The sequence below is a fragment of the Maylandia zebra genome, linkage group LG5 (genome assembly GCF_041146795.1).
Source record: "Maylandia zebra isolate NMK-2024a linkage group LG5, Mzebra_GT3a, whole genome shotgun sequence".
Taxonomy (NCBI): domain Eukaryota; kingdom Metazoa; phylum Chordata; class Actinopteri; order Cichliformes; family Cichlidae; genus Maylandia; species Maylandia zebra.
This window is the reverse complement of record NC_135171.1, coordinates 24,858,769-24,879,491: the sequence shown is the minus strand read 5'-3', so window position 1 is coordinate 24,879,491 and position 20,723 is coordinate 24,858,769. Positions and strand designations below refer to the sequence as shown.

General features: G+C 39.2%; 1 protein-coding gene across 6 annotated transcripts in view; it reads right to left on the bottom strand.

The window, feature by feature from the left end:
- Positions 1-17,502, bottom strand: part of pparg (peroxisome proliferator-activated receptor gamma) — a 42,541-nt gene extending 25,039 nt beyond the window's left edge. Inside the window, exons 1-2 of one of the 6 annotated variants that reach the window (XM_012918527.5) lie at positions 3,543-3,632; positions 2,624-2,749 (exon numbers count right to left, since the gene is read on the bottom strand). Coding sequence is in view for 2 of the 6 variants with exons in the window: in XM_004548565.5 (XP_004548622.1) it covers positions 16,726-16,777 (52 nt within the window). In the remaining 4 variants the exon portion in view is untranslated. Of the gene's footprint in view, positions 1-2,623; positions 2,750-3,542; positions 3,635-16,725; positions 16,837-17,248 lie in introns of those variants that run through there. The other 5 variants (XM_012918528.5, XM_012918525.5, XM_004548565.5 and 2 more) reach the window with 5 other exon arrangements.
- Between the last annotated feature and the right edge of the window lie 3,221 nt (positions 17,503-20,723).

Genomic DNA, 20,723 nt, shown 5'->3' with positions numbered 1-20,723 from the left:
GTGTAACAAAAGAATACAACAAATGATGCAACAGGACAAAGCCAAAATAGCAATACTCAGGTGGCACAGTAGCACCAGCTATAAAAATGGCTTGAAATGGCTCCAAATTACTTGGCACAACATCCCTGTGGAACAAACATCCTCCTCATCCTCCTCAACTGCATATTGTTTCCTCTCTACTTGTTTGGAATGTGGTGGCGAAAATCAATAGGGGGTCCACTTAAAATTCACATCAACTGTGACATTGTTTCACAGCGAGTGAGAGAAGGCATCTGCGTGTCCACATGCTGTAACTTCCACTGCCCTGGAAGCTGGTGACTATTAATAAACAGAGAAACCTGGATATTTTTCCATATGCTGGCCGGCTGCCAGCTGATCTCAAGCTAAAATAGCACCGGAGCAACTTGCGCTCTCGTTGGCATGAAGTCATCAGGACACAGAAAATTAGCAGGAGAGTGAGTTCTGACAAAAGGCAAGAGAGATAAAGTAGGAAGGGTGAAAGAGAGCGAGTTCCCAGACCACCAAAAGAAATCAAGCTGGACCCCTGAGACTTTGAAAAAACTCTTATCTTAGGAAATTCATGCTCTGTGCTCACCACCACATGGGAAGGAAAAAAAAGGGAAGGAGGCTGCAGAGTGGCAGTTAAACCAAGGTGCTTAAATTATGTTGCAATCAAAGGTAAAAAGTTTTTTCCCTATAGCTCCTCTTCTTGGAAACGCTACAGTGCAAAAGCAACCAAATTAACCTGATTTTATCAGACTGGTTTGTGGGAAAGCAACCTGTCAGAGTTTATATAAAGTGAGGGATGACTAGTGAGGGACACGCAGTATGTTTCAAAAGGTGTGTACATGTGAGCATGTGTGACAGTTGTTTCCTGCCAGTTCTCAAATTTCCACAAGTCAGAACTTGATTTCCACGTAAGAGTACAGTGTGTAGGAGTACTTTCTATTGGCTATTGCCTAACTCGCGACCTAATAACAAAGGCCCAACGGCAATCTGGCAGGCAGGTCTGGCAGGCTGCTGTACCTGAACAAGCCAGACAGTGTGTGTGGGAGCAAACACACAGTGAGACACATCAGCATTTTCTGCGAAATGAGCTCATACAAACAGGGACAAGAAGTGTCCACTTACTTTAGAGGAGAGAGAAGCTATTATTACATGAAACAGCAAGACCAAAATGTTAACTTTAAGAGTTGAGTGTCGTGTTGTTTTTTCGCAGCCTGGATGCAGCAACTTTGGAAAAAAGAGGGAAAAACAGGGGGTCAGACTGAGAGATGTGAAATCTTTCCTTCAGGGACCGAGTTGCAAAACAAATGTGATGCTTTTTAATGTTCATATTTCTTCACAGTGCCAATAATTTGGTCCAAAACAGAATGAAGAAAATGCAAGAGATCAGATTACTTCACAGAAAGCATTTAAAGCCCTGTCTATAGCTTTGAGCGCTGTTTTGACAATCAAGGGAACAAGCCTCTTACTTACCTTTTAAAGCACTACTAGCAAAGCGTAACAAAAACACTTAAAGATGCAAAATGTGCAGAAGAAGAAAAAACCCCTACAGTCAGAAAAGATCCAGCATCATAATTCTTCTTTTTGAGTGTTTAACAGCACTCCAGCAAGAGTGCTATTCAACATAAGTCAGGCAAGAGTAAAGAGCGGTTAAGAACATGAGAGACGTTAACACAGAAATCAGCCTCATATATTTAGTAAAGGGAGAACCTGCCCTGCTACATTCAAGGGAGTAACACTCTTATCTTTGCTGTTTGAATAAAAACTATTCAACTTGTCTGAAGGCGAGGGCTGAACCACGCATATCAAACCAGGCAATCTCTCATTCAACACATGTGGCTGGAAATATATTCTGTTTCCACATGAAAGCTGAAAAAAAATTCTTGCAAAAAAAAAAAAGCAACAAGTTTTTTTTCATATATCACAGCTAAGTGAAGAAAAATAGATAAATATAGACGTGCACTACAAAGAAGAGCTGCATAGTTACTAAACAAACCTTAGTCTAACAGTCTAACAGTTTTCTAGCCGTTGCTTTTATGAGATCCTGACGATAAAGTGACATGTTGCAGAGTATTTCCCCTGTAGAAGAGAGCGTTCTTTTCCTCTTTTCTTTCTTTCTTTCTTTCTTGCACAGTAAGCTGTTTATTTTACCAGCTTTTCTGTGCACATGAATGCGTTGAAGTGCGACAGAGAGAGAAAGAAAGAGAGTTAGTGCAGAGAGTTCTGTGACTTCCTGACCTCTTCATGTAAAACAGTATGTGGTTCGCTGTCAGTGACTAAAACAAAGATATGCCCGCCTGCACGTCTGCACAGTCCCCACAAATTCTTTGAAAAGATTAGTGCGCTTTAGTTTTGCCTCGATAGTCCTGCATAAGGAAGCTGTGGGACACTGGAAAAAGCATGCATTGTAAAAAATATTGTGGTTTATTTGACTAAGCAATCTAGTTTACAATATGAGATGGTAGGAGATGTACTTAAAAAACCCCAGCAAAGTTTAAAAGGCCGAATGCAGTTCAAATGCAAAAAAAGAAGAAAAAAATACCCAGAAAGAAAAAAATCATCATCATACGCATTAAAAAAAATTCTGGTGGTGTGAAGCCACAGTGGACAGAATTACCTGAAAAGGGCCTCCCCCTCTGCACCTGAACGATCAAACAGGAGAGTGATGGAAAACCATGTGCACCCAAGGTGTCAGGCAGAGGTTTGGACTGCCCTGTCAGTAGAATCGAGAGTCTCCTCTTGTCTGAAAACCCACATACTTGGTTGGTACTGAATTTACTCACCAGAAATCTTCAAAGTTTGACACAGTGGGAGGTTAGAAACCACAAGTTTTGTCTGGTTGGCACAGCTCTGAGTAAAACAGCATCCAGACAACCTTTCTCTGATTTCAATTTGATTTTTGTCTCTCTCTCTTTTTTTTGTTTCAACTTCAAAAGCTAGGAAAATTGAGCACTGATAACACTAAGTCAACCTGAGGTCAGATCAGGAGAGAGGCAAAATTAACATAAGTACGAATAAATCAAAGAAAATGCACCTCCCTCTTTAAAAGAGACAAAAACAAAACAAAACCGAGGCTGTTCTCTAATCCTAAAATGTCCTGCTAATCATAATTTTAATTTGTTCTATTGAAAGGAGTCTTGCATTAGCAGCAGAAATACATCCCCACACACACATTTTTAAAAAAAAAATCTGAATTGGTGCTCTTACTACACACACAGTGATGCTACCAAATATCGCAATAATCTTGCTTAGACACCAAAACATGTCCATAAAGTGATAAACAGTCTGTCAAGGCAAATCAAATAAAACTGGCTGACCTCTAGTATCGCACTGATCAGTGCTGCTGTCTGCTCGCACATAACTGACTGGATGCCACGATTACATGTACGATTTAACTGCAGCTTCCTGATCATGATTGGTCTTTGTACTTGTTGGTTTATTAAGGCTATCCAAAGCAGCTAATGTTCAGACAAGATAATGAACCGAATGACAGCAACACACACGCGCGCGCACGGGGTACAGCACGGTCCACTCACCCTGCTTCTCCTGTTTTGGTTCAGAGTCTTCAGTGTCCGCTAAATGACCAAGAAGTGACAGTGGCAGTGACAGGAGCAGAGACTACTGTGAGTGAGCGTGTGTGTGTGTGTGTGTGTGTGGTCATGTTTTTCCTCAGGAAGTGATGACCAATAGAAAGGGAACTACACACACATTTTCTCCTTCTGACAGAGTCTGGGCTCAGCAAAAGTTCAGACAGCAAACTATCATGTGGTCTGTGTGTGTGTCTGTGTGTGTGGTTTTATTGTCAGTTTTATATGTGTCATTCATTTTTATATATTTTTATGTGCGCATGTCGCTGCTGTATTAAATAGACAGTGCATATTTGTGTATGTGTGGCCATGTGCTTCAAGTTGTTTTCTTGTATACAGTTTTTCTTCTAGTTTCATGTGTCTAAGTGTGTGTATGTGTGTGTGTGTGTGTGTGAGGTGGTAGACATCAGATGCAGATGATTTCCTGTTGCTACACACTGACAGGCAAGCTCATCATGCCTCTTTGGTTGCACTTCTCTCCCTCCGCTCAGTCACTCAGTGTCGATGTGACCATGGTGACGCACTCGCTCCTCATGCAATTTCTAACCCAAGAACATTAACATGAAAATAATAGTTCCCTGATTTGATTTCTTACAAGAAAAGCACCGCTGTTTAACCTCATGAGCTGGGGTCAGATGCTCACTATCTCTTTTGTGGTTGAGATTTAATCTAAACAGATTTCAACAATGTAGCAAACTCCTCAATACAACAGATGTCCTGTATAGTTCAGTCTCTGTATGCACAAATACATGGCACTGATAGATTATTCCAGCTCTTTACAGCACACTGTTTTTCTTGTGTGACTCCAAGTTGGTTTATAGACAGATTCTGTTTGATTTCAGTTTATCTGTTGTCTGTTTCAATTATATATTAAAGAAAGAACTGAAATTTTCATCTCTCATTATGAGAAATTCGACCAAATTCACGTTCCAAAGCCAAGTAATAGAGAAGTGGTTTCTTCTTTCAGCTTCCATCTGCAATTGTACATCATGTGACTCCACAAGAATGCACAAATCGCAACTTAACCTAGAAAAATTATGTCCAAAAAGGCATTTAGCATATCAAAAAAGAGACAAGTGATTGACATACTAAAAAAAATCCAGAGACAGAGTCTCTGTTTGCATATTAACATCAAACAGTCATTGACAGCCTGTCATTTTGGCCCTAAGGGTCAAGTCTGGAGAGGTAGGAGGAGAGTGGTTTAGTTTGAAACTTTCACAGTGAGTGTGCGCAGAGGAAACAACCGGTCCTTCCAACAATATAGTGAATGACCCAAATATTTTCTAAGAACTAAAGTCTTCAGTTCTTATAAAGATTAAAAAACAAAATAAAGCAAAAATACTTTAAAAAAATGTAGAAATGGTTAGATAAGAGTGAATTTTACAAACACTGGGCAGATTTAAAATGCAGCATTTGTGCTTGTAAATATCATTTTTCATGTGAAATAACTTATTTTTTGAGGCCATTCACGTCTTAATCTAACAACTCATACACTACAAGGTGGCTGCCCACACATTCGCCGATATACCACCGGGATTAACAATTCGAACGAGACAGAGAACTGTAGTTTTGACGGTACAAACCTCAGGTACAACTTGAAACTGTCTCTGAGAAACCTCAGGTGTGTGGGGGGAAATTGTCGAAAATGACTCACTGACCATATCATACAACTGTTTTTCCATTTATCAAGAGACTAGGTTTTGTGTCTTTGTACATCATGGTATACGTGTTTCTGTATATATCATACGTGCTGATACTCATATAAGTTGGTTTAACCAATATTAAACAGAGATTTCTTTGTATATATGAAATCAATCATTAGAAAATGATGCTATTCATTGTGAATTTAATGTGAGACTTGTCTTTGTAGCCAAGGTGTTGAGATGTACTAGCTTAAAATAGTTTATGATTCGGCTTGCATTATAGCAAATGCCAGGGTGCAACGATGGCACTGATTTGACCTAAAACCCCCCCCCCCAAGAACTGCAGTAGGAAATTATCTTCTTTACCTACACATTAGAACACAATGTGGCAGATTTGTCAGAACAACTGTCCCGCTGGGGCACAATATGCAAATTACCTACTTCATATCTGCATATGCGAAAGTGAAAGTGGCATAATACTTAATTTCTGTGTTCATTCTGAGTGTTTACACTGAAAAATGCATAATTAATGCATAATTGTTCTTACGTTCTTGCTGCCAGCTCTCTAAACATTTTGGAGCTGCATTATGTAACTAGCACAAATGTGGCATTAGCTCAGTGAGGGCGGGGTAGTACATGCTTGAACACTAGCTATAAACTATGAACACATGTGCGAAAACCACACATGAGAATGACTGGTCAATACGTGGATTAGTGTCATAGCTGGTTACGACATGAACCTAAATGACCAGTTTGGTATTTCAGAGGATGTGATTTTTGACTGAGATGATCAAACAAGAGCTAGAACTTGCAGACAGTTAGCTTAAGTTAGCATGAAAACAGGAAATGGAGAAGCATCAAGGATGTCTATGTCTAAAAATAAAAACACCTACCAGTACCGCTAAAGCTTACTAAATGAAATGTGTCACTACTTGGAGAAATGTAAATCATAAGCTGTAACAACAATAAATAGACTGTTTTACCAAAAATGTTAAACTACTCTTTTAATTCTTAGCTGCAGACTGATAAGATTAGGTGAAAAAATTATTTATTCCAGTGAGATAATACAGCGGTCCCTCGTTAATCGCGGGAGTTACTTTCTAAAAATAACCTGCAATAGGCAAAATCCACAAAGTCAGCTTTATTTTTTTACAATTATTATAGATGTTTTTAGGTTGTAAAACCCCTCACTACACACTTTATACACTTTTCTCAGACAGGCATGAACATTTTTACATCTTTCTCTCTTGTTTAAACACTCTCAAAGTTCAAACCTTCGTAGAAAAATAACTCCAGTATTATAGAATGAAACCAACTTCAGAGACACTGCTAGTGATCGATGATTTATGTAAATTTGACAAGCTGAATGCATTCTGTACTGGACAGGAGACACGGGACAGAGGAGCTTGATTGACAATGGTCTACAGCCGATCGGGACGCAGAACACAATGCGCTCTATCAAAAAAAAAAAAAAAAAAGCATGCAAAATTGCACTAAAAAAAATCCACAAAACGGCGAGGCCGCGAAAGGTGAACTGCGATATTGCAAGGGACCACTGTACTAGTTTACTTCTTTCTCCCCATTTTTAATCAGTTTGGTTTTTAACGATAATATATCTCACTTGTGCAACAGCAGTCATACAACATCGCCCTGCCAACACCAGATGCATTTGGTTTTGCTCATAGTATCCCTTCCGCTGATCAGTCATCATATCAGCTATCCTTAAAATATTATTCTATTTATTATCCACTCAACAATCATAATGAGTAACCACATTTTGCTTGGCCTGGGTCCCAGTAAAAATATATTTATTTTTATATACCAAATATTTTTGCTCATATGACTCTATAACGTTGAAAAGGTCGCTGTCATTCTGTGCAATGGCTTGGCAGAATCACCCATGCACACACATCTGTACACACAGCGATGTTCAAAATATGTTTTCATTGTGTCAAATGACAGTGCGGCTCCTATAGCACTGGACGCTCTTGATCGTATTAAACATAGTGAGATGTGCAAGGACGCATACACAATATGCTGCGTTTGTTTGTTGCTTATATGTTGCAAGACAAATAAGAAATGGGAAACGATGTACAAAGGGATCAGCAGATGTTTCGAAACCTTAGTCCTGGCTGACTGCTCTTCCTAGACATCGCCTTGGTTGAAAAAAATTGTTGCAAAAGTTGTGCGATGTCTGCAGTGTTTCCTTTCCATGTGCTCAAGATCTTTCTAAAACATCTCCTGGATGCCCTTCTCGGATTTTCTTGCAAGGGTAAGTGTGCATGCAAGAACTGTTTTACATTTGACTTTTGACAGTTAGAGTACAACGAAACAAACAAACAAACAAAATTCTCGCTTGCTGAAAGAGCGAGAACTGTTTGAGTGAGAAGAGGGCAACCTAAACTCAAGAACTCTGTCTCTGAAGACCATATTCTATCTTACTGATCTACTCAACGTATTAAATAAAGCACACTACTGAGTTATATTGCTGGCATTTGGAGGCAGAGAGCTAAACACAGATGCATACGTTCATCATACAACATATAAGACAGAAGAATTTACATGTCAGAAATACATTTTTGCAAGCTCATTTTTTAAGGGGTGGGGGGCAATCTGGTAATACTAGTTTTTTATGAGCAGGAAATGTTTTGGATTTCATAATCAAATAAGCTGTCAATCAGATACTGTTGTATTATAAAAATGAAACAAAGGAACATTCATTTGCCTTCTTTATCACAATACATATCAAGCCACTGGTGGCGACACAGTGGTGCAGTGGTTAGCACCGACATGCCACAGCAAGAAGGTTCTTGGTTCTAATCTCCTGGGTGGCTTAGGCCTTACTGTCTGTAGTCTGCATGTCCTCCCTGTCCCTGCATGGATTTCCCCTCAAGATACAGCTCTTCTCTCTGTGTGAGCCCTCCAGCAGACTAGCAACCTGTCCAGAGTATATGTCTGTGAAGGTTCTCAGTCATCCAGGTCATCGTAGTCAAAGGAGCTTGTAAAGAAAAGCGTCTGGACTTCTTTAAGTTGCTTCTTAAAGAAGAAGCTTCAGAACTGAACTGAAGAACTGAAGAAGCTTCTCGGATGAGAGGTGAAAGGTCTTCAAGCAACTTAAAGAAGTCCAGACGCTTTTCTTTACAAGCTCCTTTGACTATCCAGAGTATACCCTCCCACTATTAGCTGCCACAGGCTCTGTGACACCAAGTTGGATGGATGACTGATATTTATGTAAATGGACACAAAATCAACATCTGTCCATGTATGCATCTCCAGGTCAGCTTTCTTGAGATAACAACGTTTCATCTGCTGTGTTTGCTGGTTAGAAGGCTATACATAAGCACATGGGAAAAGCCAAACAAAGAGCGATAGAGCACCTGCCTTGTTTTTTTTTAGCTGTAATGCTTTTTATGTATGCATCTGCTTCCATACATGCTTCTGTTTTTAGAATCATGAGTTTTCACAATAATTTGAGGACATGAACTCTCACCCAGTTCCTTTAAATAGCTATGAGTTAATGGTTGATGAGTCCCTTGAGCCTCAAGATCTTCCTCAGTGGTTAAGGGGAAGGAGTGGTTGCATGTTGTCATGGTCACAAACACACAGATTTTTACACATCCACTCATAAATACTACCTGTGTGAGCAATGGTGTCACATGTACAAGACATGTATGTAAGGACATGTGTGCACAGCATAAATGGAGCACGGCCCGGGGCACTCCTTTCCTTTATGAGAAGAGAACAAAGTCAGACTTTATCTATCTTTGTTGCACAGTCCAGACACATGTTTCAGACATCTAGCACTGAAAACATGAAACAGGTTAAAAAAAACAAAAAAAAAACAAAAGGATGGAGCAAGAATAAAAACAATGAGGATAATATGACAAACAAGGACAGTGAGATCACTGCTTCATGCTGTGACACATGTGCCTATATGGTGATCACGTACGTTAATCATCACTCTATATGCTTATGATCCCAGCTGTGAAAGTCATGTGAGAATACGCACAAGCAATGATTTATTGCTAAACTTGTGTGTTGATAAACACAGGGAGTGAGAAGGAGGGTGATATGGTAGGAAAGGGGAGAGGTGCAATGTGGGAAGGGTCATGCCCTGTTCCTCGAAGCGGAGAGGAAAAGACGGGAGTGTGCTCCCATCAGCTGCACTTAACTGGACAATAACAAAGCGACACATGACGTGAATCTCATTCAAAAGACGCACTGTAAATATGAGTGCCAGGAAAGGTGCATGCAGAAAGAAACATCACAAAATTTCTGTGAGGGGTAAAGGGCGTATAAGAAGAAGGTCAGAGTTGGCTCAGGAGGCGTGTGCTCTCTACCACACGCTGGACTGGTGGCGAAGATAAATGTATACTCATGAACGGGAGTGTAAGACTGGATGAAACACTGTCCAGTCCTTGGCATGCTGTTATGTTTTTGGCAGCTTAATGTTTTAATGCTACTTGAAAGCATTTCACCATGAACGCTAAGCAGCCAAACACATGTAAGTGCAAATAACAAGTGGACATTTACATTCAAACATTGAATATCTAAAAATCACTGACATAAAGCTTCAGACTTGAGTCAACTGTAAAAAATAATGGTTGTTTATCATTTTTCTAAAAACAGTTTAAACTATTAGCCAGATCTGGCAGTGATGACTTCACTGGTAACTTGTGCCTGGTGTACCCCTCCTCTGTCCCTGTGAAAGCTGAGATAGACTCCAGTTTGATGAGACCTTACCCAACACTAAAGATATTCACAGAGATTAATGACAAAATTGGTTGATAAGCATGACAAATAAATTCAGATGGAAACTTTTTCACCCCTTCTTGGAGAGGTGAAAAAAAAAATTCCATAAAGACGCAAGCTACTGGCAGTTGTTGTTCCTGTTTTATTTATTTATTTTTAGGTTATTTGGCATTCGGTTATGATTAGCCAATTTTAAATTGAGGAGGTGGATTGCAGAAATCAGCCAGATCATTCAGAGAAGAATCTGAACTGGATATGGCATTAAGCAATGCCATATCCAGTAAACCCAAGAAGCACCCGATGCACATCAAGTATGAGTCAGTTTTCAAGTTCCCAATAGAGACCAGATTTTGACCTGATGAGATGCTTTTTGCTCCCACATCTTTTTAAAAGGGAAATTAGGACAGAGGTTACTAGATATCCCTACAGTCTGTTGAATAATTTCTGTGTTAAAGTGCATTGGCAAGAAAATCCTTCTTGCGTGTGTATGGCAGTATATGTGTGTAACTGTGCGACTGGACGTGTGTGTTTTGTGTCTTTGGGACTGATTGTGCCAGACTCCCATGAGGCCTCAGAAGCTCCAGGTTCAGTTTGTTCCAGTTGTTTTCAAGTCATTAATTTAACTTTTTTTTGTCTGACAGGATGCAGAGGTAAATCTGAGGATGGGTCCTTTCCCTGGGTAGTTCCAGGTCATCAGCTATAAGAAAGCTAAATTAGGAAGGAGAATCCTGATGGGGTATATCTACATGCAAACGATACTCTTGTAACACAGTATAATTTATTACTCTACTAAAGTCCGTATCGATTTGCTGTGTTCATAATTTCTGCAAGTTGTTTTAACATTTTCATAGTAATGTTCTTATCTTACGGTTTACAATGCAGTCGCTGGCTAAGGCTCTAACTGCTGTAAAATGTTCATGTATTTTGCGTGAATTATTAGAATTAATAATGAGAACTTACACAGTGGACCATATTATGAATCTGGATTGACTGGAAACCAAATCCCCCTCCAACCTCAGCCTCATGTTGCATTTTTTTTCTCCGACAATGACTATTTTTGGCTCAAGATGCAGGATTAGTGTCTCAACAATGTTGGCTAAATGCAATGTAAGTCTGAGATATGTACTGACTGTTCTGGCTCAGTAGGTTAGAACATGGTGTTAGTAATGTCAGAGTTTCACGCAGGTCATCTGTTGTCTTGTACTCACCACTAAAACACCTAGAAGGGCTAGTCAACAGATTACCAGGTTAATGTCCACAACTATTTTTGCACCATAATGGGAAGAGCTCCTAATGTTACAGCACCAGTTTTTTTCTTCAATAATACCCTTTTTGTTGGACTGGTAAAGGAGGATTCTGTCATGGTCCTGGGTCTTGGACACAGTTTTTGAGTTTGTTATCATCTTGTTTTTCATTCTTTGGAATTTAAGAGATCTTTTAGTTTTAGTTCTGTATTAGTTAGTCTTGAGTTTTGTATTCTCAAGTTCATCTGAGTTTGTTTTTTTCAAGTTGAAAAACTTGTTTTATTATGTTACTCGTCTTTCATGCCTACTCTGTTCCTGGTCTCATCTCTGTCTCTGTGTTCTATCTGGTTTCCCTGTCCTTTCATGTTAATTCATCTGTGGACGAGTTCCTGTGTCAAGTCTCAGTCTCAGTTTGTGTTGTTTCCTGTTTTATTTTGATAGTCTCCTTACTGATGTAGAGTTTAGTTTTGCTTACCCTGTCTCATCAGTCAGATTCTTTTCAGCTGTGTTTCCCCGTGTGTCTTCTCTGCTTTAGCTTCTCCCTGTGTATATCTTGTATTCGTCCCCCTTGGTGTGTGCGTTTCCATAACCCTATCAGTCCATCCATTTATCCCCCACTCTGTACAGTAATTCCAGGCAAGGAAATCCAAAAAATCTGAATCAACTTTTTGGGGTGAACATTCAAAGTATCATGCAGCCAACAGATTAGCTAAACAGTGTCATTTGAAACCAATAAACAGATTAAATATGAACATACCATTAATAATGCATTACTCCATCCAAGTATAGACAGTCTAAAAGATGGCTGTAGCTTTTGGGGTCTGAAAAGTGAAGCCAATGCGTACATGCCTTTAACTTGCACTCAACGATGGCCATCGGGGGGAAACTTGTAATTGAAGCCTATGGGGAAACAACTGGAAGCATTTAGCTTACAGACTCAAGAATTCATTTTATTTAATATAAATATTAAATAAAAAAATCATTGAAAATAAAATTGACCGTGCTGTATTTCAGAAATGAGGAATATATGTGGAACGCTCATTGTCTAATGACCGCCATTAGAGAAAAGGCATGCAGTTTCACAGTCAGAACCAGCTCTCATTGCATCCGGTTTCAAAATACCAAGATGGCAGCAGTGAAAATGCTTATCTCGAAGCCTCAAATAGGGACTTCAAAAATAAACACGTGACGTCACGGCAGTTCCATCCAGTATGAGTTTGATCAAAGCTGAACCAGGAAGTTTCTCCAAACTTTAGGAAGTCCGGGTAAAATTGTACTTGGGTATCTTTTCGCTAAAAATTACTTTTGTTAAAAGGCTCTACGAATATTGCAACGCAATAGTTTACTGGTTGGCTACCTCCATGATGTATGTCAGAAAAAAACCACTGTGTTCCAGACATACCGTCTCTTCATTTTCAAGCATGTGAAAGTTGATAACAGATTAACAGATGATTGAGCAGGGGTAATCTTAACGATCAATAAATCGTTTCTCAATATTCAGGGTAAAATGAATTTTTTCAGAGAACTCAAAATTAATAACAATCAGTAGATTAATCCATTACAATAACAATAGTAAACAATAGTAAAGATATATGACAGTAAAGGTTGGATAGGTCGACAGATCTCTAATAAAATTAGGGCCTTTATTAGGGCTTTAATACGAGCCCCAGGAAAACGTGATTTCTCATGTTCACAGTCTAAAATTGAGACAGCAATTTTAAGCGGGCATCAGAAGAGAAATACCTGAAAGGCATCATGTTTACACTTGGCAACTAAAACATGTTCCCTTCCCACACAAACACAGATGTATTTAGGACAGCATGTAAAGAAATGAGAAACACGAGTCACTTCTCAGGTAGCAGGTGTTGTTGTGATTTAGGAATCATTGTGAGAGTGATAATGCGAACAGGTGCTGTGGTTGCAAAACATTTATTTTGCCGAAGGTTCTGTCGACTCAATTTGCATTGTTTAAAAAACCCACATCTAACACATTCGGCATGCTAAACGTCAGACTCAATCTTCTGATTCAGTCTAAGAAATGGTGAAATGTTAACCAGAGGGAAGTTTTGACATTTCCCAAATATACAGTTGATGTTGATCAGCTCTAAATATACAATAATGTAAAAATATGACCCCGCAAAAATGGGCTAAAAATCAAGTAACTCATAATGCTTATCAATACAAATAAAATCAGTATAGAAATCAACAAAGGCACAAATTTTACAGCAAAGAGGAGGGGACACTGGTTTGAAGAAAGGGAGACCAGACATATAAGTTTAACTAGTAAAGCAGAATTTTTCATTCGTAAATAACCTGCTTGTAGAGCAGGGCGATATGGCCAAAAATATTTATCACGATATATATTTGAAAATTTGCGATAACGATATAACCCACGATATAATTGATGCGAAACAAAATACAACTCCACAACATTACTAGCACAAAAAGACAACCTTCCATTTATTTTCACTTAAACAAGAAGCTGGTTTTTATGTACATTAAAGCTTTATAAAAATGTAACAGTGCAAATGCAAATTCCTTGCTGAAAGTTTAACCAAAAGGCATTTCCAGTAGAAATGGGCTGACATATCCTGAGCATAACCATGTATAATATCCACTGAAGTTAAAAAGAGGTGCTTTGCAACATTAAACTGCAGTGTGCAGTACGTATTTTTCGGACCATAAGGTGCACGGGATTATAAGGCACATTAAGCGAAACAAAGCAGTCAGATAAATCAAACTTTATTAAACTCATTCTTCTTGCTTCCTCCACTTCTGTACCATTGATTCATTAATGTTGAATTCTCTGGCAGCTGCTCTATTCCCATGTTGTTGCAGTATATTAATGACTAACCTCGTATTGTGGATGGATTATCTCAGTTGTTCTCCTGACTGAAGTTTGGTCCGTTTACAGCATCCTGCCATGCGATTGCATTTGTCTCTAACCATGAAGAACCTTCACGTTAACTTTTATAAGTGGAAAAGTGTTAGTGTTCGTCCTCCAGCTTCACTGTTTATGTTATGCTAACATAGCTGTGTCGCTAGCGATCACGTAGCACATCATTATATACCAGCTAGCCCAACTTCAGTAACCCTACAAACGTCACTGCTGTTTAGTTTCCTCTCTTCATTTATGTTGGAAGTGATAGCAGAGCTGTACGTTTGAATTTTTTCATAAATCTCTCTTTACTCATATTCTATTGCGATATTTCATTTTCCTATCGTTGCCTAACATTATACCGGTATTACCGTGAACGGTATAATATGGCCCAGCCCTACCTGCTTGTGCCCCATATTTCGGTTGTCAGTAGAATTCTGCAGCCGAAATGTTGCTTTAAACTTACAGTAAATGGTGAAATGATTGGCCTTGAAGTTAATAATTACACCCAATTGAAAAAACAAATACATGACCTTAAGGCTAAACTGCGTCAAATACGCATGTCATCAGATAAAAGGAAATCAAACACGCACTTTTGAAAAACACAGTCAGAATAAGTTAATCTGATATATAGTAAACAAACCAAAGTGTTGGTGGTGTAGAAACAAAAGTGGTTAATTATCTGTGGGCTGTATAGGAACGTGGCATTCTCTTTTATCTGGATTTTATGCAGACACAAATGCGCACACTGTCTTCCTTCCTTTCATGCAGTGATTATGCTTGGCTCTTAGCGAGGTTTTGTAACATTTTAAAACCGCTGGATAGTGGAGCGGCAACTCTCTCATCATAGATTTCAAATTAACACAGATTTTCAAGAACTAAGGCAATTCTCTGTGCGGAGGTGTTTTTAAGAGGCTGAACTTTGTCTCTGTGGCTTTGTGCAGAAGTATATCATCTACGTAAGTCAAACAAGACTTTCAGCACGTGTGATGGACAACAAAAACATAGCATGGTATCTTGAGGCACTCCTTTCATTTATGGCAACTAAGCAAAGTCCAAATCTATCACAGTCATTCTCTCACACGCACCAACACACACACACACACACACACACACACACACACACACACACACACACACACACACACACGCCTCACTTCAGCAGTTATATAACCCGACAGGCAATAATGCACTGATTGATGATGTATCAACACACTCAATTGGTTAGTGTCAGATTTTAAGCAGCCTATGCAGCGATTACAGGCTAATTTCACCAAAGATATGAGATATTTCTCTAACTGATTAAAGTTCCCGGAGATTTTAGACACAAATATTTGAATCTGTTTGCGTATCAGACACAGCGAAACAAAAGATTCAAAAAGCTAACAAAAAGTCTTTGTCAAACAGAGTATTACCAAACTTACATGACAGCAACGCAAATGACTTCAACAAAATGTTGTAAACCCAGTAAAACGATATTACAGCATGAATCTAGGAGTTAATCAGAAAAAAATAATCTTTTTATAACTTGTCATATTTTAAGTTCTCTTATTTTAAAATAGCCGTATTACATCAAGGGTCACGTTGCATGGACGTTTAATCTGTGAGCTCATTCTGCTAAATGTCTAATAATTCACAGGATCAGTTTGAGTACGAATGCTGCTGTTACTTGAGATCACCTTTAAAAATGTACTACTGCTACTTTTAAATAAAATAACTCCTCTTTTTTTGTCGACACTGTTTCTCTGACTTTCTGACTTAATGGTTAAAAATATATTGCTGCTGATTTTACACTATCTTTATCTTTGCTGAATATTATGATAAAACATGACTGCTTCAGCTCATTTACTACCACTGACATGTACTTACTCACTTGGGGAGCTGTTTTTACACTTGCCTTAGATTGATTCCCAGTCTTTGGTTTTTGAGGGTCAACGTACCGTGACAATAAAGCTGCTGTGATTTTAAATATAACATATAATAGTCTCAGAGGAAAGTAAACAGACCAAACACATGAAATGTCTTGTGTATGTAAATAGCAAACTAAGTTTTCAACCAAAAGTTGTGATTTGCAAGATATAATGGATAAAATGGTGATTGTTGCTGTTCTAAAATGTCTCTGAACATTTTTCCAGCAACTCCACGGTGTTATGAGACGACTGACATGAAGATCATACAAAGCGATGAGGAAAACAGTTGAACTTATTGTGACACTCTTACGCTTTACAAGGGGCTCTTACAAGCTTTCTCACCGTGTGTCATTACTGAGTCTTAAAAGAATACCATAAAGACATCACCTATCACACAGCCGTGCAGCAAGCCTCAAAGAGAAACGAGTGTTTAACTCTGAGCTCCAGTCAACAATATTGCTGAGTCACCACCATTATTTTCCTGTCAATTCCAAGAACACAAAACTGCCTGAAGCGTGTGTGACATATCCACAAATTCCACGTATGACACAAAAAGTATAGACTTCACAGAAGTACACATCCAAGAATGTATTGTATAGGCCCTGTAAAAAGCCTACTTTACTCAGATAAATGCTTATGGAGGTATTCAACAAAGTTTTTCAGCACAACATACACAGAAACAAACAAAGCATTCCTCGCACTCACCAGAGAGGCTGTGGTCAGTTTGATGGGTAAAATCTCTGCCTGGTGTTTGCATGTCAAGCTCACACTCACACTATGGCCTTCAGGCACACTATGGCCCAACACCTGACTTTGTGTCAGTTGTCAGTCCTGTGGCCGCCCCCCGCCCCCCCGTCATTGCCACCCCCAAACTGTGTGCCACAGCCATCCTGTCACACTGTAGGCTACCTGTGCGTGTCGACCTTAACATTTACATCGGGGACAATACGCACAAATAAAACCTGATTTAGACACAGCTGGATAAATCAACAAGTGTTCAGCTGGGATCTACCTGTTTAAACTACTTTTTAATCAAATCACCCTTTTTTGGCTCACGTGCACGAATATTTAATATCAGATTAGACTGCAACAGTGTAATATTAACCCAGTCTTCATTAATTTAAATAACTTTCTCCCCCCTACGGGTGCTTTCCCGTATTTTCTCACCCAGCCCAGCAACCGCAACACTCAGCGCGGCAGACTCTGTGCCGACCGGAAGGTGACTGACCTGATCGGTGTGTTGAGGCGCAGAGGAGACAGCGCACACTCTCTGTTTCTGAAGCTGGATGGTTTGTCTTTTATTTTCGGTGGTGTTAAATTTCTTTCAAAACTCGAAAAAAACCCCCAAACAAACAACGGAAAAAAAACCCAAACAAACCGTGGCGTCCGCAACGTGCGCACGGGAGCGCGGCGTCAAAGAGGTCCGGTGTGTTTGCTGTGCGGTTTTCTGCTCAAACAGCAGCAGCAGCAGCTGTGGTCGTGTCTGCCTGCCTCTCTCGCTCTCTCTCCTCCCTCTCAACACAACCGATCGGGATCTTGAGGACACAGGCAGAGGCATCAAATTACCCATTATAGTGGATTTTCTCAGTTGTTTGCCCCATATGGGAGAAACAGGTAATGTAAAATTCAGACCTAAAAGTGTTGTTTCTTAGGTGTTTAGCCATGTGGAACAAATAACTTAAAGGAATAGTTCCACCTTTTCAGCAAAGCACATATTCACTTTCTTGCCTAACTTACAGGTAGCTAAGATAGTTTGATATAATTTTGACTATAGGAAAGAGCTCAGTGGGTTACCTTAGACCAAAGACTGCTAAAAGAAAAGAAAAAAAAATCACATTTTGGTATGGTTAAAAACTAATGAAATACACTTACCACTTGTGAGAAGCTCCTCTAACTAAGATGCACCAATAGTAAACTGCATTCGTATATCGTTTACCTGCTATGTGTCACGCTAGTTTTTTTTTCCGGGAACTGTGTATGGAACAAGTGAGTTTCTTTAAAGTATTGTTCCCCTCCAAGAACTAGTTCGGCTTTTTGATACTGGTTTTGCAGATTAAGCAAGTAAGGCTACATTTTATTTGGTAAGGTTTTTTTTTTAAAGTTTTAAAAAAATAATAAAATTTATTTTTATTTTTAGTAAGACAACCAGTTGAACATGGCAAGAAAAATTCATTTCAGGTTAATGTAATTTATATATCGTGATTCACTAAAATCGTTATAAAAAATACTCCATTACTCAATTACACGTACTTAAACTTTGACAGTTTCCATTATGGAGGCACACACTGAGAAGTCATAGCTTGGATTAACTCTCTTGTTTGATATTTTTGGATCACTAATACTGATGCATTCACGTGTAAGCACGGGTTTGTTGATGTAGTTTCTTAAGGTGGGGCTCGTTTTAGTTCCAGTACTGGTCGGTAGCTTAATCGAAAACAGTGCAACGTGTTTTCTAAGCTGACGTCTTGTATACATCAAATCTGAAAGCTAACTTGTAACTACTTCATTAGTAGCAGCTGTACTAAACTGTTAACCATCTAATTTAAATTTCGATATTAAGTTCATCCCCCAATAATAGTGAATTGTTCCTTTGATACTCAGTCACTTGACAGTAAGTGGTTGCTTGTTTTGTTGCTGTCTGTCGGGCTCCCCCCCTCTTAGTCACTTAGTTTACCAGTGATGACTATCGAGCTGATTACAGTCATATTTCTGACATCACAGTCTTTGGTCTCAGAAGACGGGACTGAATTCAACTGCTGAAAGACAACAGGGTGATCATTTGACTGTGCAATTAAGTCATCTAGTTCACTAGGAAATCCTGCGAGTGTCGTTTAGCAGATAACATCCTGTCGACCCTCTCATGTGTTTACTGAAGCTGAAATTGTACTCTGCTGCATCACTTAGTTCATGAAACGCCATCCGGACAGTCAGCTAGCCTGCTGAAACTCAGCTTAGTGCAAAAACAGGTGCACAATGAATAGTAAGTTTGCCTGCGTGCTGCATCTTTTTAGACTTTGTTGTAGATTTAAGGATCTTCGACTAACCTCAACACACAGCTCGCTCTGTAACGGTAAACTAGACACAGAATCTAAGGGCTACTTTTAATTTTTTTACTCTGCTGACTGAAAGCAGATGTGGTTCATATTTTTTAACATCCTTATCTTGAAATCACATTTTGTTATATCTGACTACATATCGGATGTTGAACTGCTGTAAATACCCTACTTACCACAGACTGAAGGAGCTATTCTTAAGATTACGAATGAAACATCTCAGCACTCATGGTGCAGGTGGGTGTTTAGACTGAAATGTGCCATTGCATGAGTAGAGCTGGCTAAACAAAACCCATGAACAAACCCACATATTAGATTTTTTTTTGAACATTTACCAGTGCTGAAATGTACAGCAGCCCAACAGGTACAAAGAGGTCTGTAGAAAACACACAAAGCAATAAAGCTGCCCCCCCCCCCCTTTTTTTTTTTGGTCAAAGTGTCATTTGACCAGAGTCTGACCTGTTGGGGCTGCTCGCTTTGAGGTGGCTATGTGTGACGTTGAAACAGCATGCACAGAACTGCATGTCCTGGTTTGCATTCATGGTTTTTCAGGAAGTAATTTTAGCAAACTGTAATCTTTGGTTTGCAATAGAGACCTCTGTTATTAGCCGTCGTCGTGTTACTGTGATTGCAACAAATAAATATGAATCTATAGCATGTGCTGGAATTCTTAGAAGGTCTTTCAATAAACATGTAACAAGTCCAAAAATTGTAGTGGGATTTGTGTCAAAACCAAACTAAAGCAAATGTGTGAACAGATACCTGATGGTGTTACTTCTCAAACTTCAAGGTAGAATCTCTGTGAGGTGACTTTTCAACCTGCTTTTGAAGCAATTCAACGCAACCGATGTTAAGCCCTGCCACTCACTGCTCAACACTGCAATCAATTCTAAAAAAAACAAAACAAAAAACTCTTTCAAATGCAGGTAAATGCAGCTGTTAATTTTGCTACCCTGTGAGTGCAACAGTAAGCTTCAGTTTAGCTGCCTTTGATCTATTATAACTCAGTATGGTGGACTGAGACAGCTGCTACACTTTGGTTATTTACACACACACGCGCGCACACACACACTTACACATATTCTCTCACTCTGTCTCACATGCATAACATCCTCCCCATGCAGAATTTCTTTCTTTTTTTGCAGCGATAAAAAAAAAATGACACCCCTGAGAGTTTGGCTGTTACAAACAAAGCAAAGCAATAATTTCTGATTGTTTATAGAGTCGAATCCCAGCAGACTGGAGCTCTGGTATCTGAAAATGTTCATCATCAAAGTACTTGTGTATCTTAACAGGGCTCTCCTACGCTGTCGTGATTATTATAAAGTGGAAAAGACTTGTCATTTTTCAGGCTTAGGAGGGGTGCAAGCTGCTCAAAAATCAACGCAGCTTTTAGTGAGGAAATTGAAACCCTCACAGTTAACGTTATGACAGAAGAAATCGGCCAAACTGGCTTGATTTGTCCCTCCATGCTCGTATGTATGGGATGACAAATGAACTAAATGTTTAGATTATAACATTTAATCTCCCATCTCTCCCTCCAGCAGGTTGGGATGAGCACCAAGACAAACAGGATTTGGCTAGTATAGGCTTGCTTGGTGAGTTAGCCGCCCACATAAATGTCCCTTTGAGCAACGTGATGGAGACGTT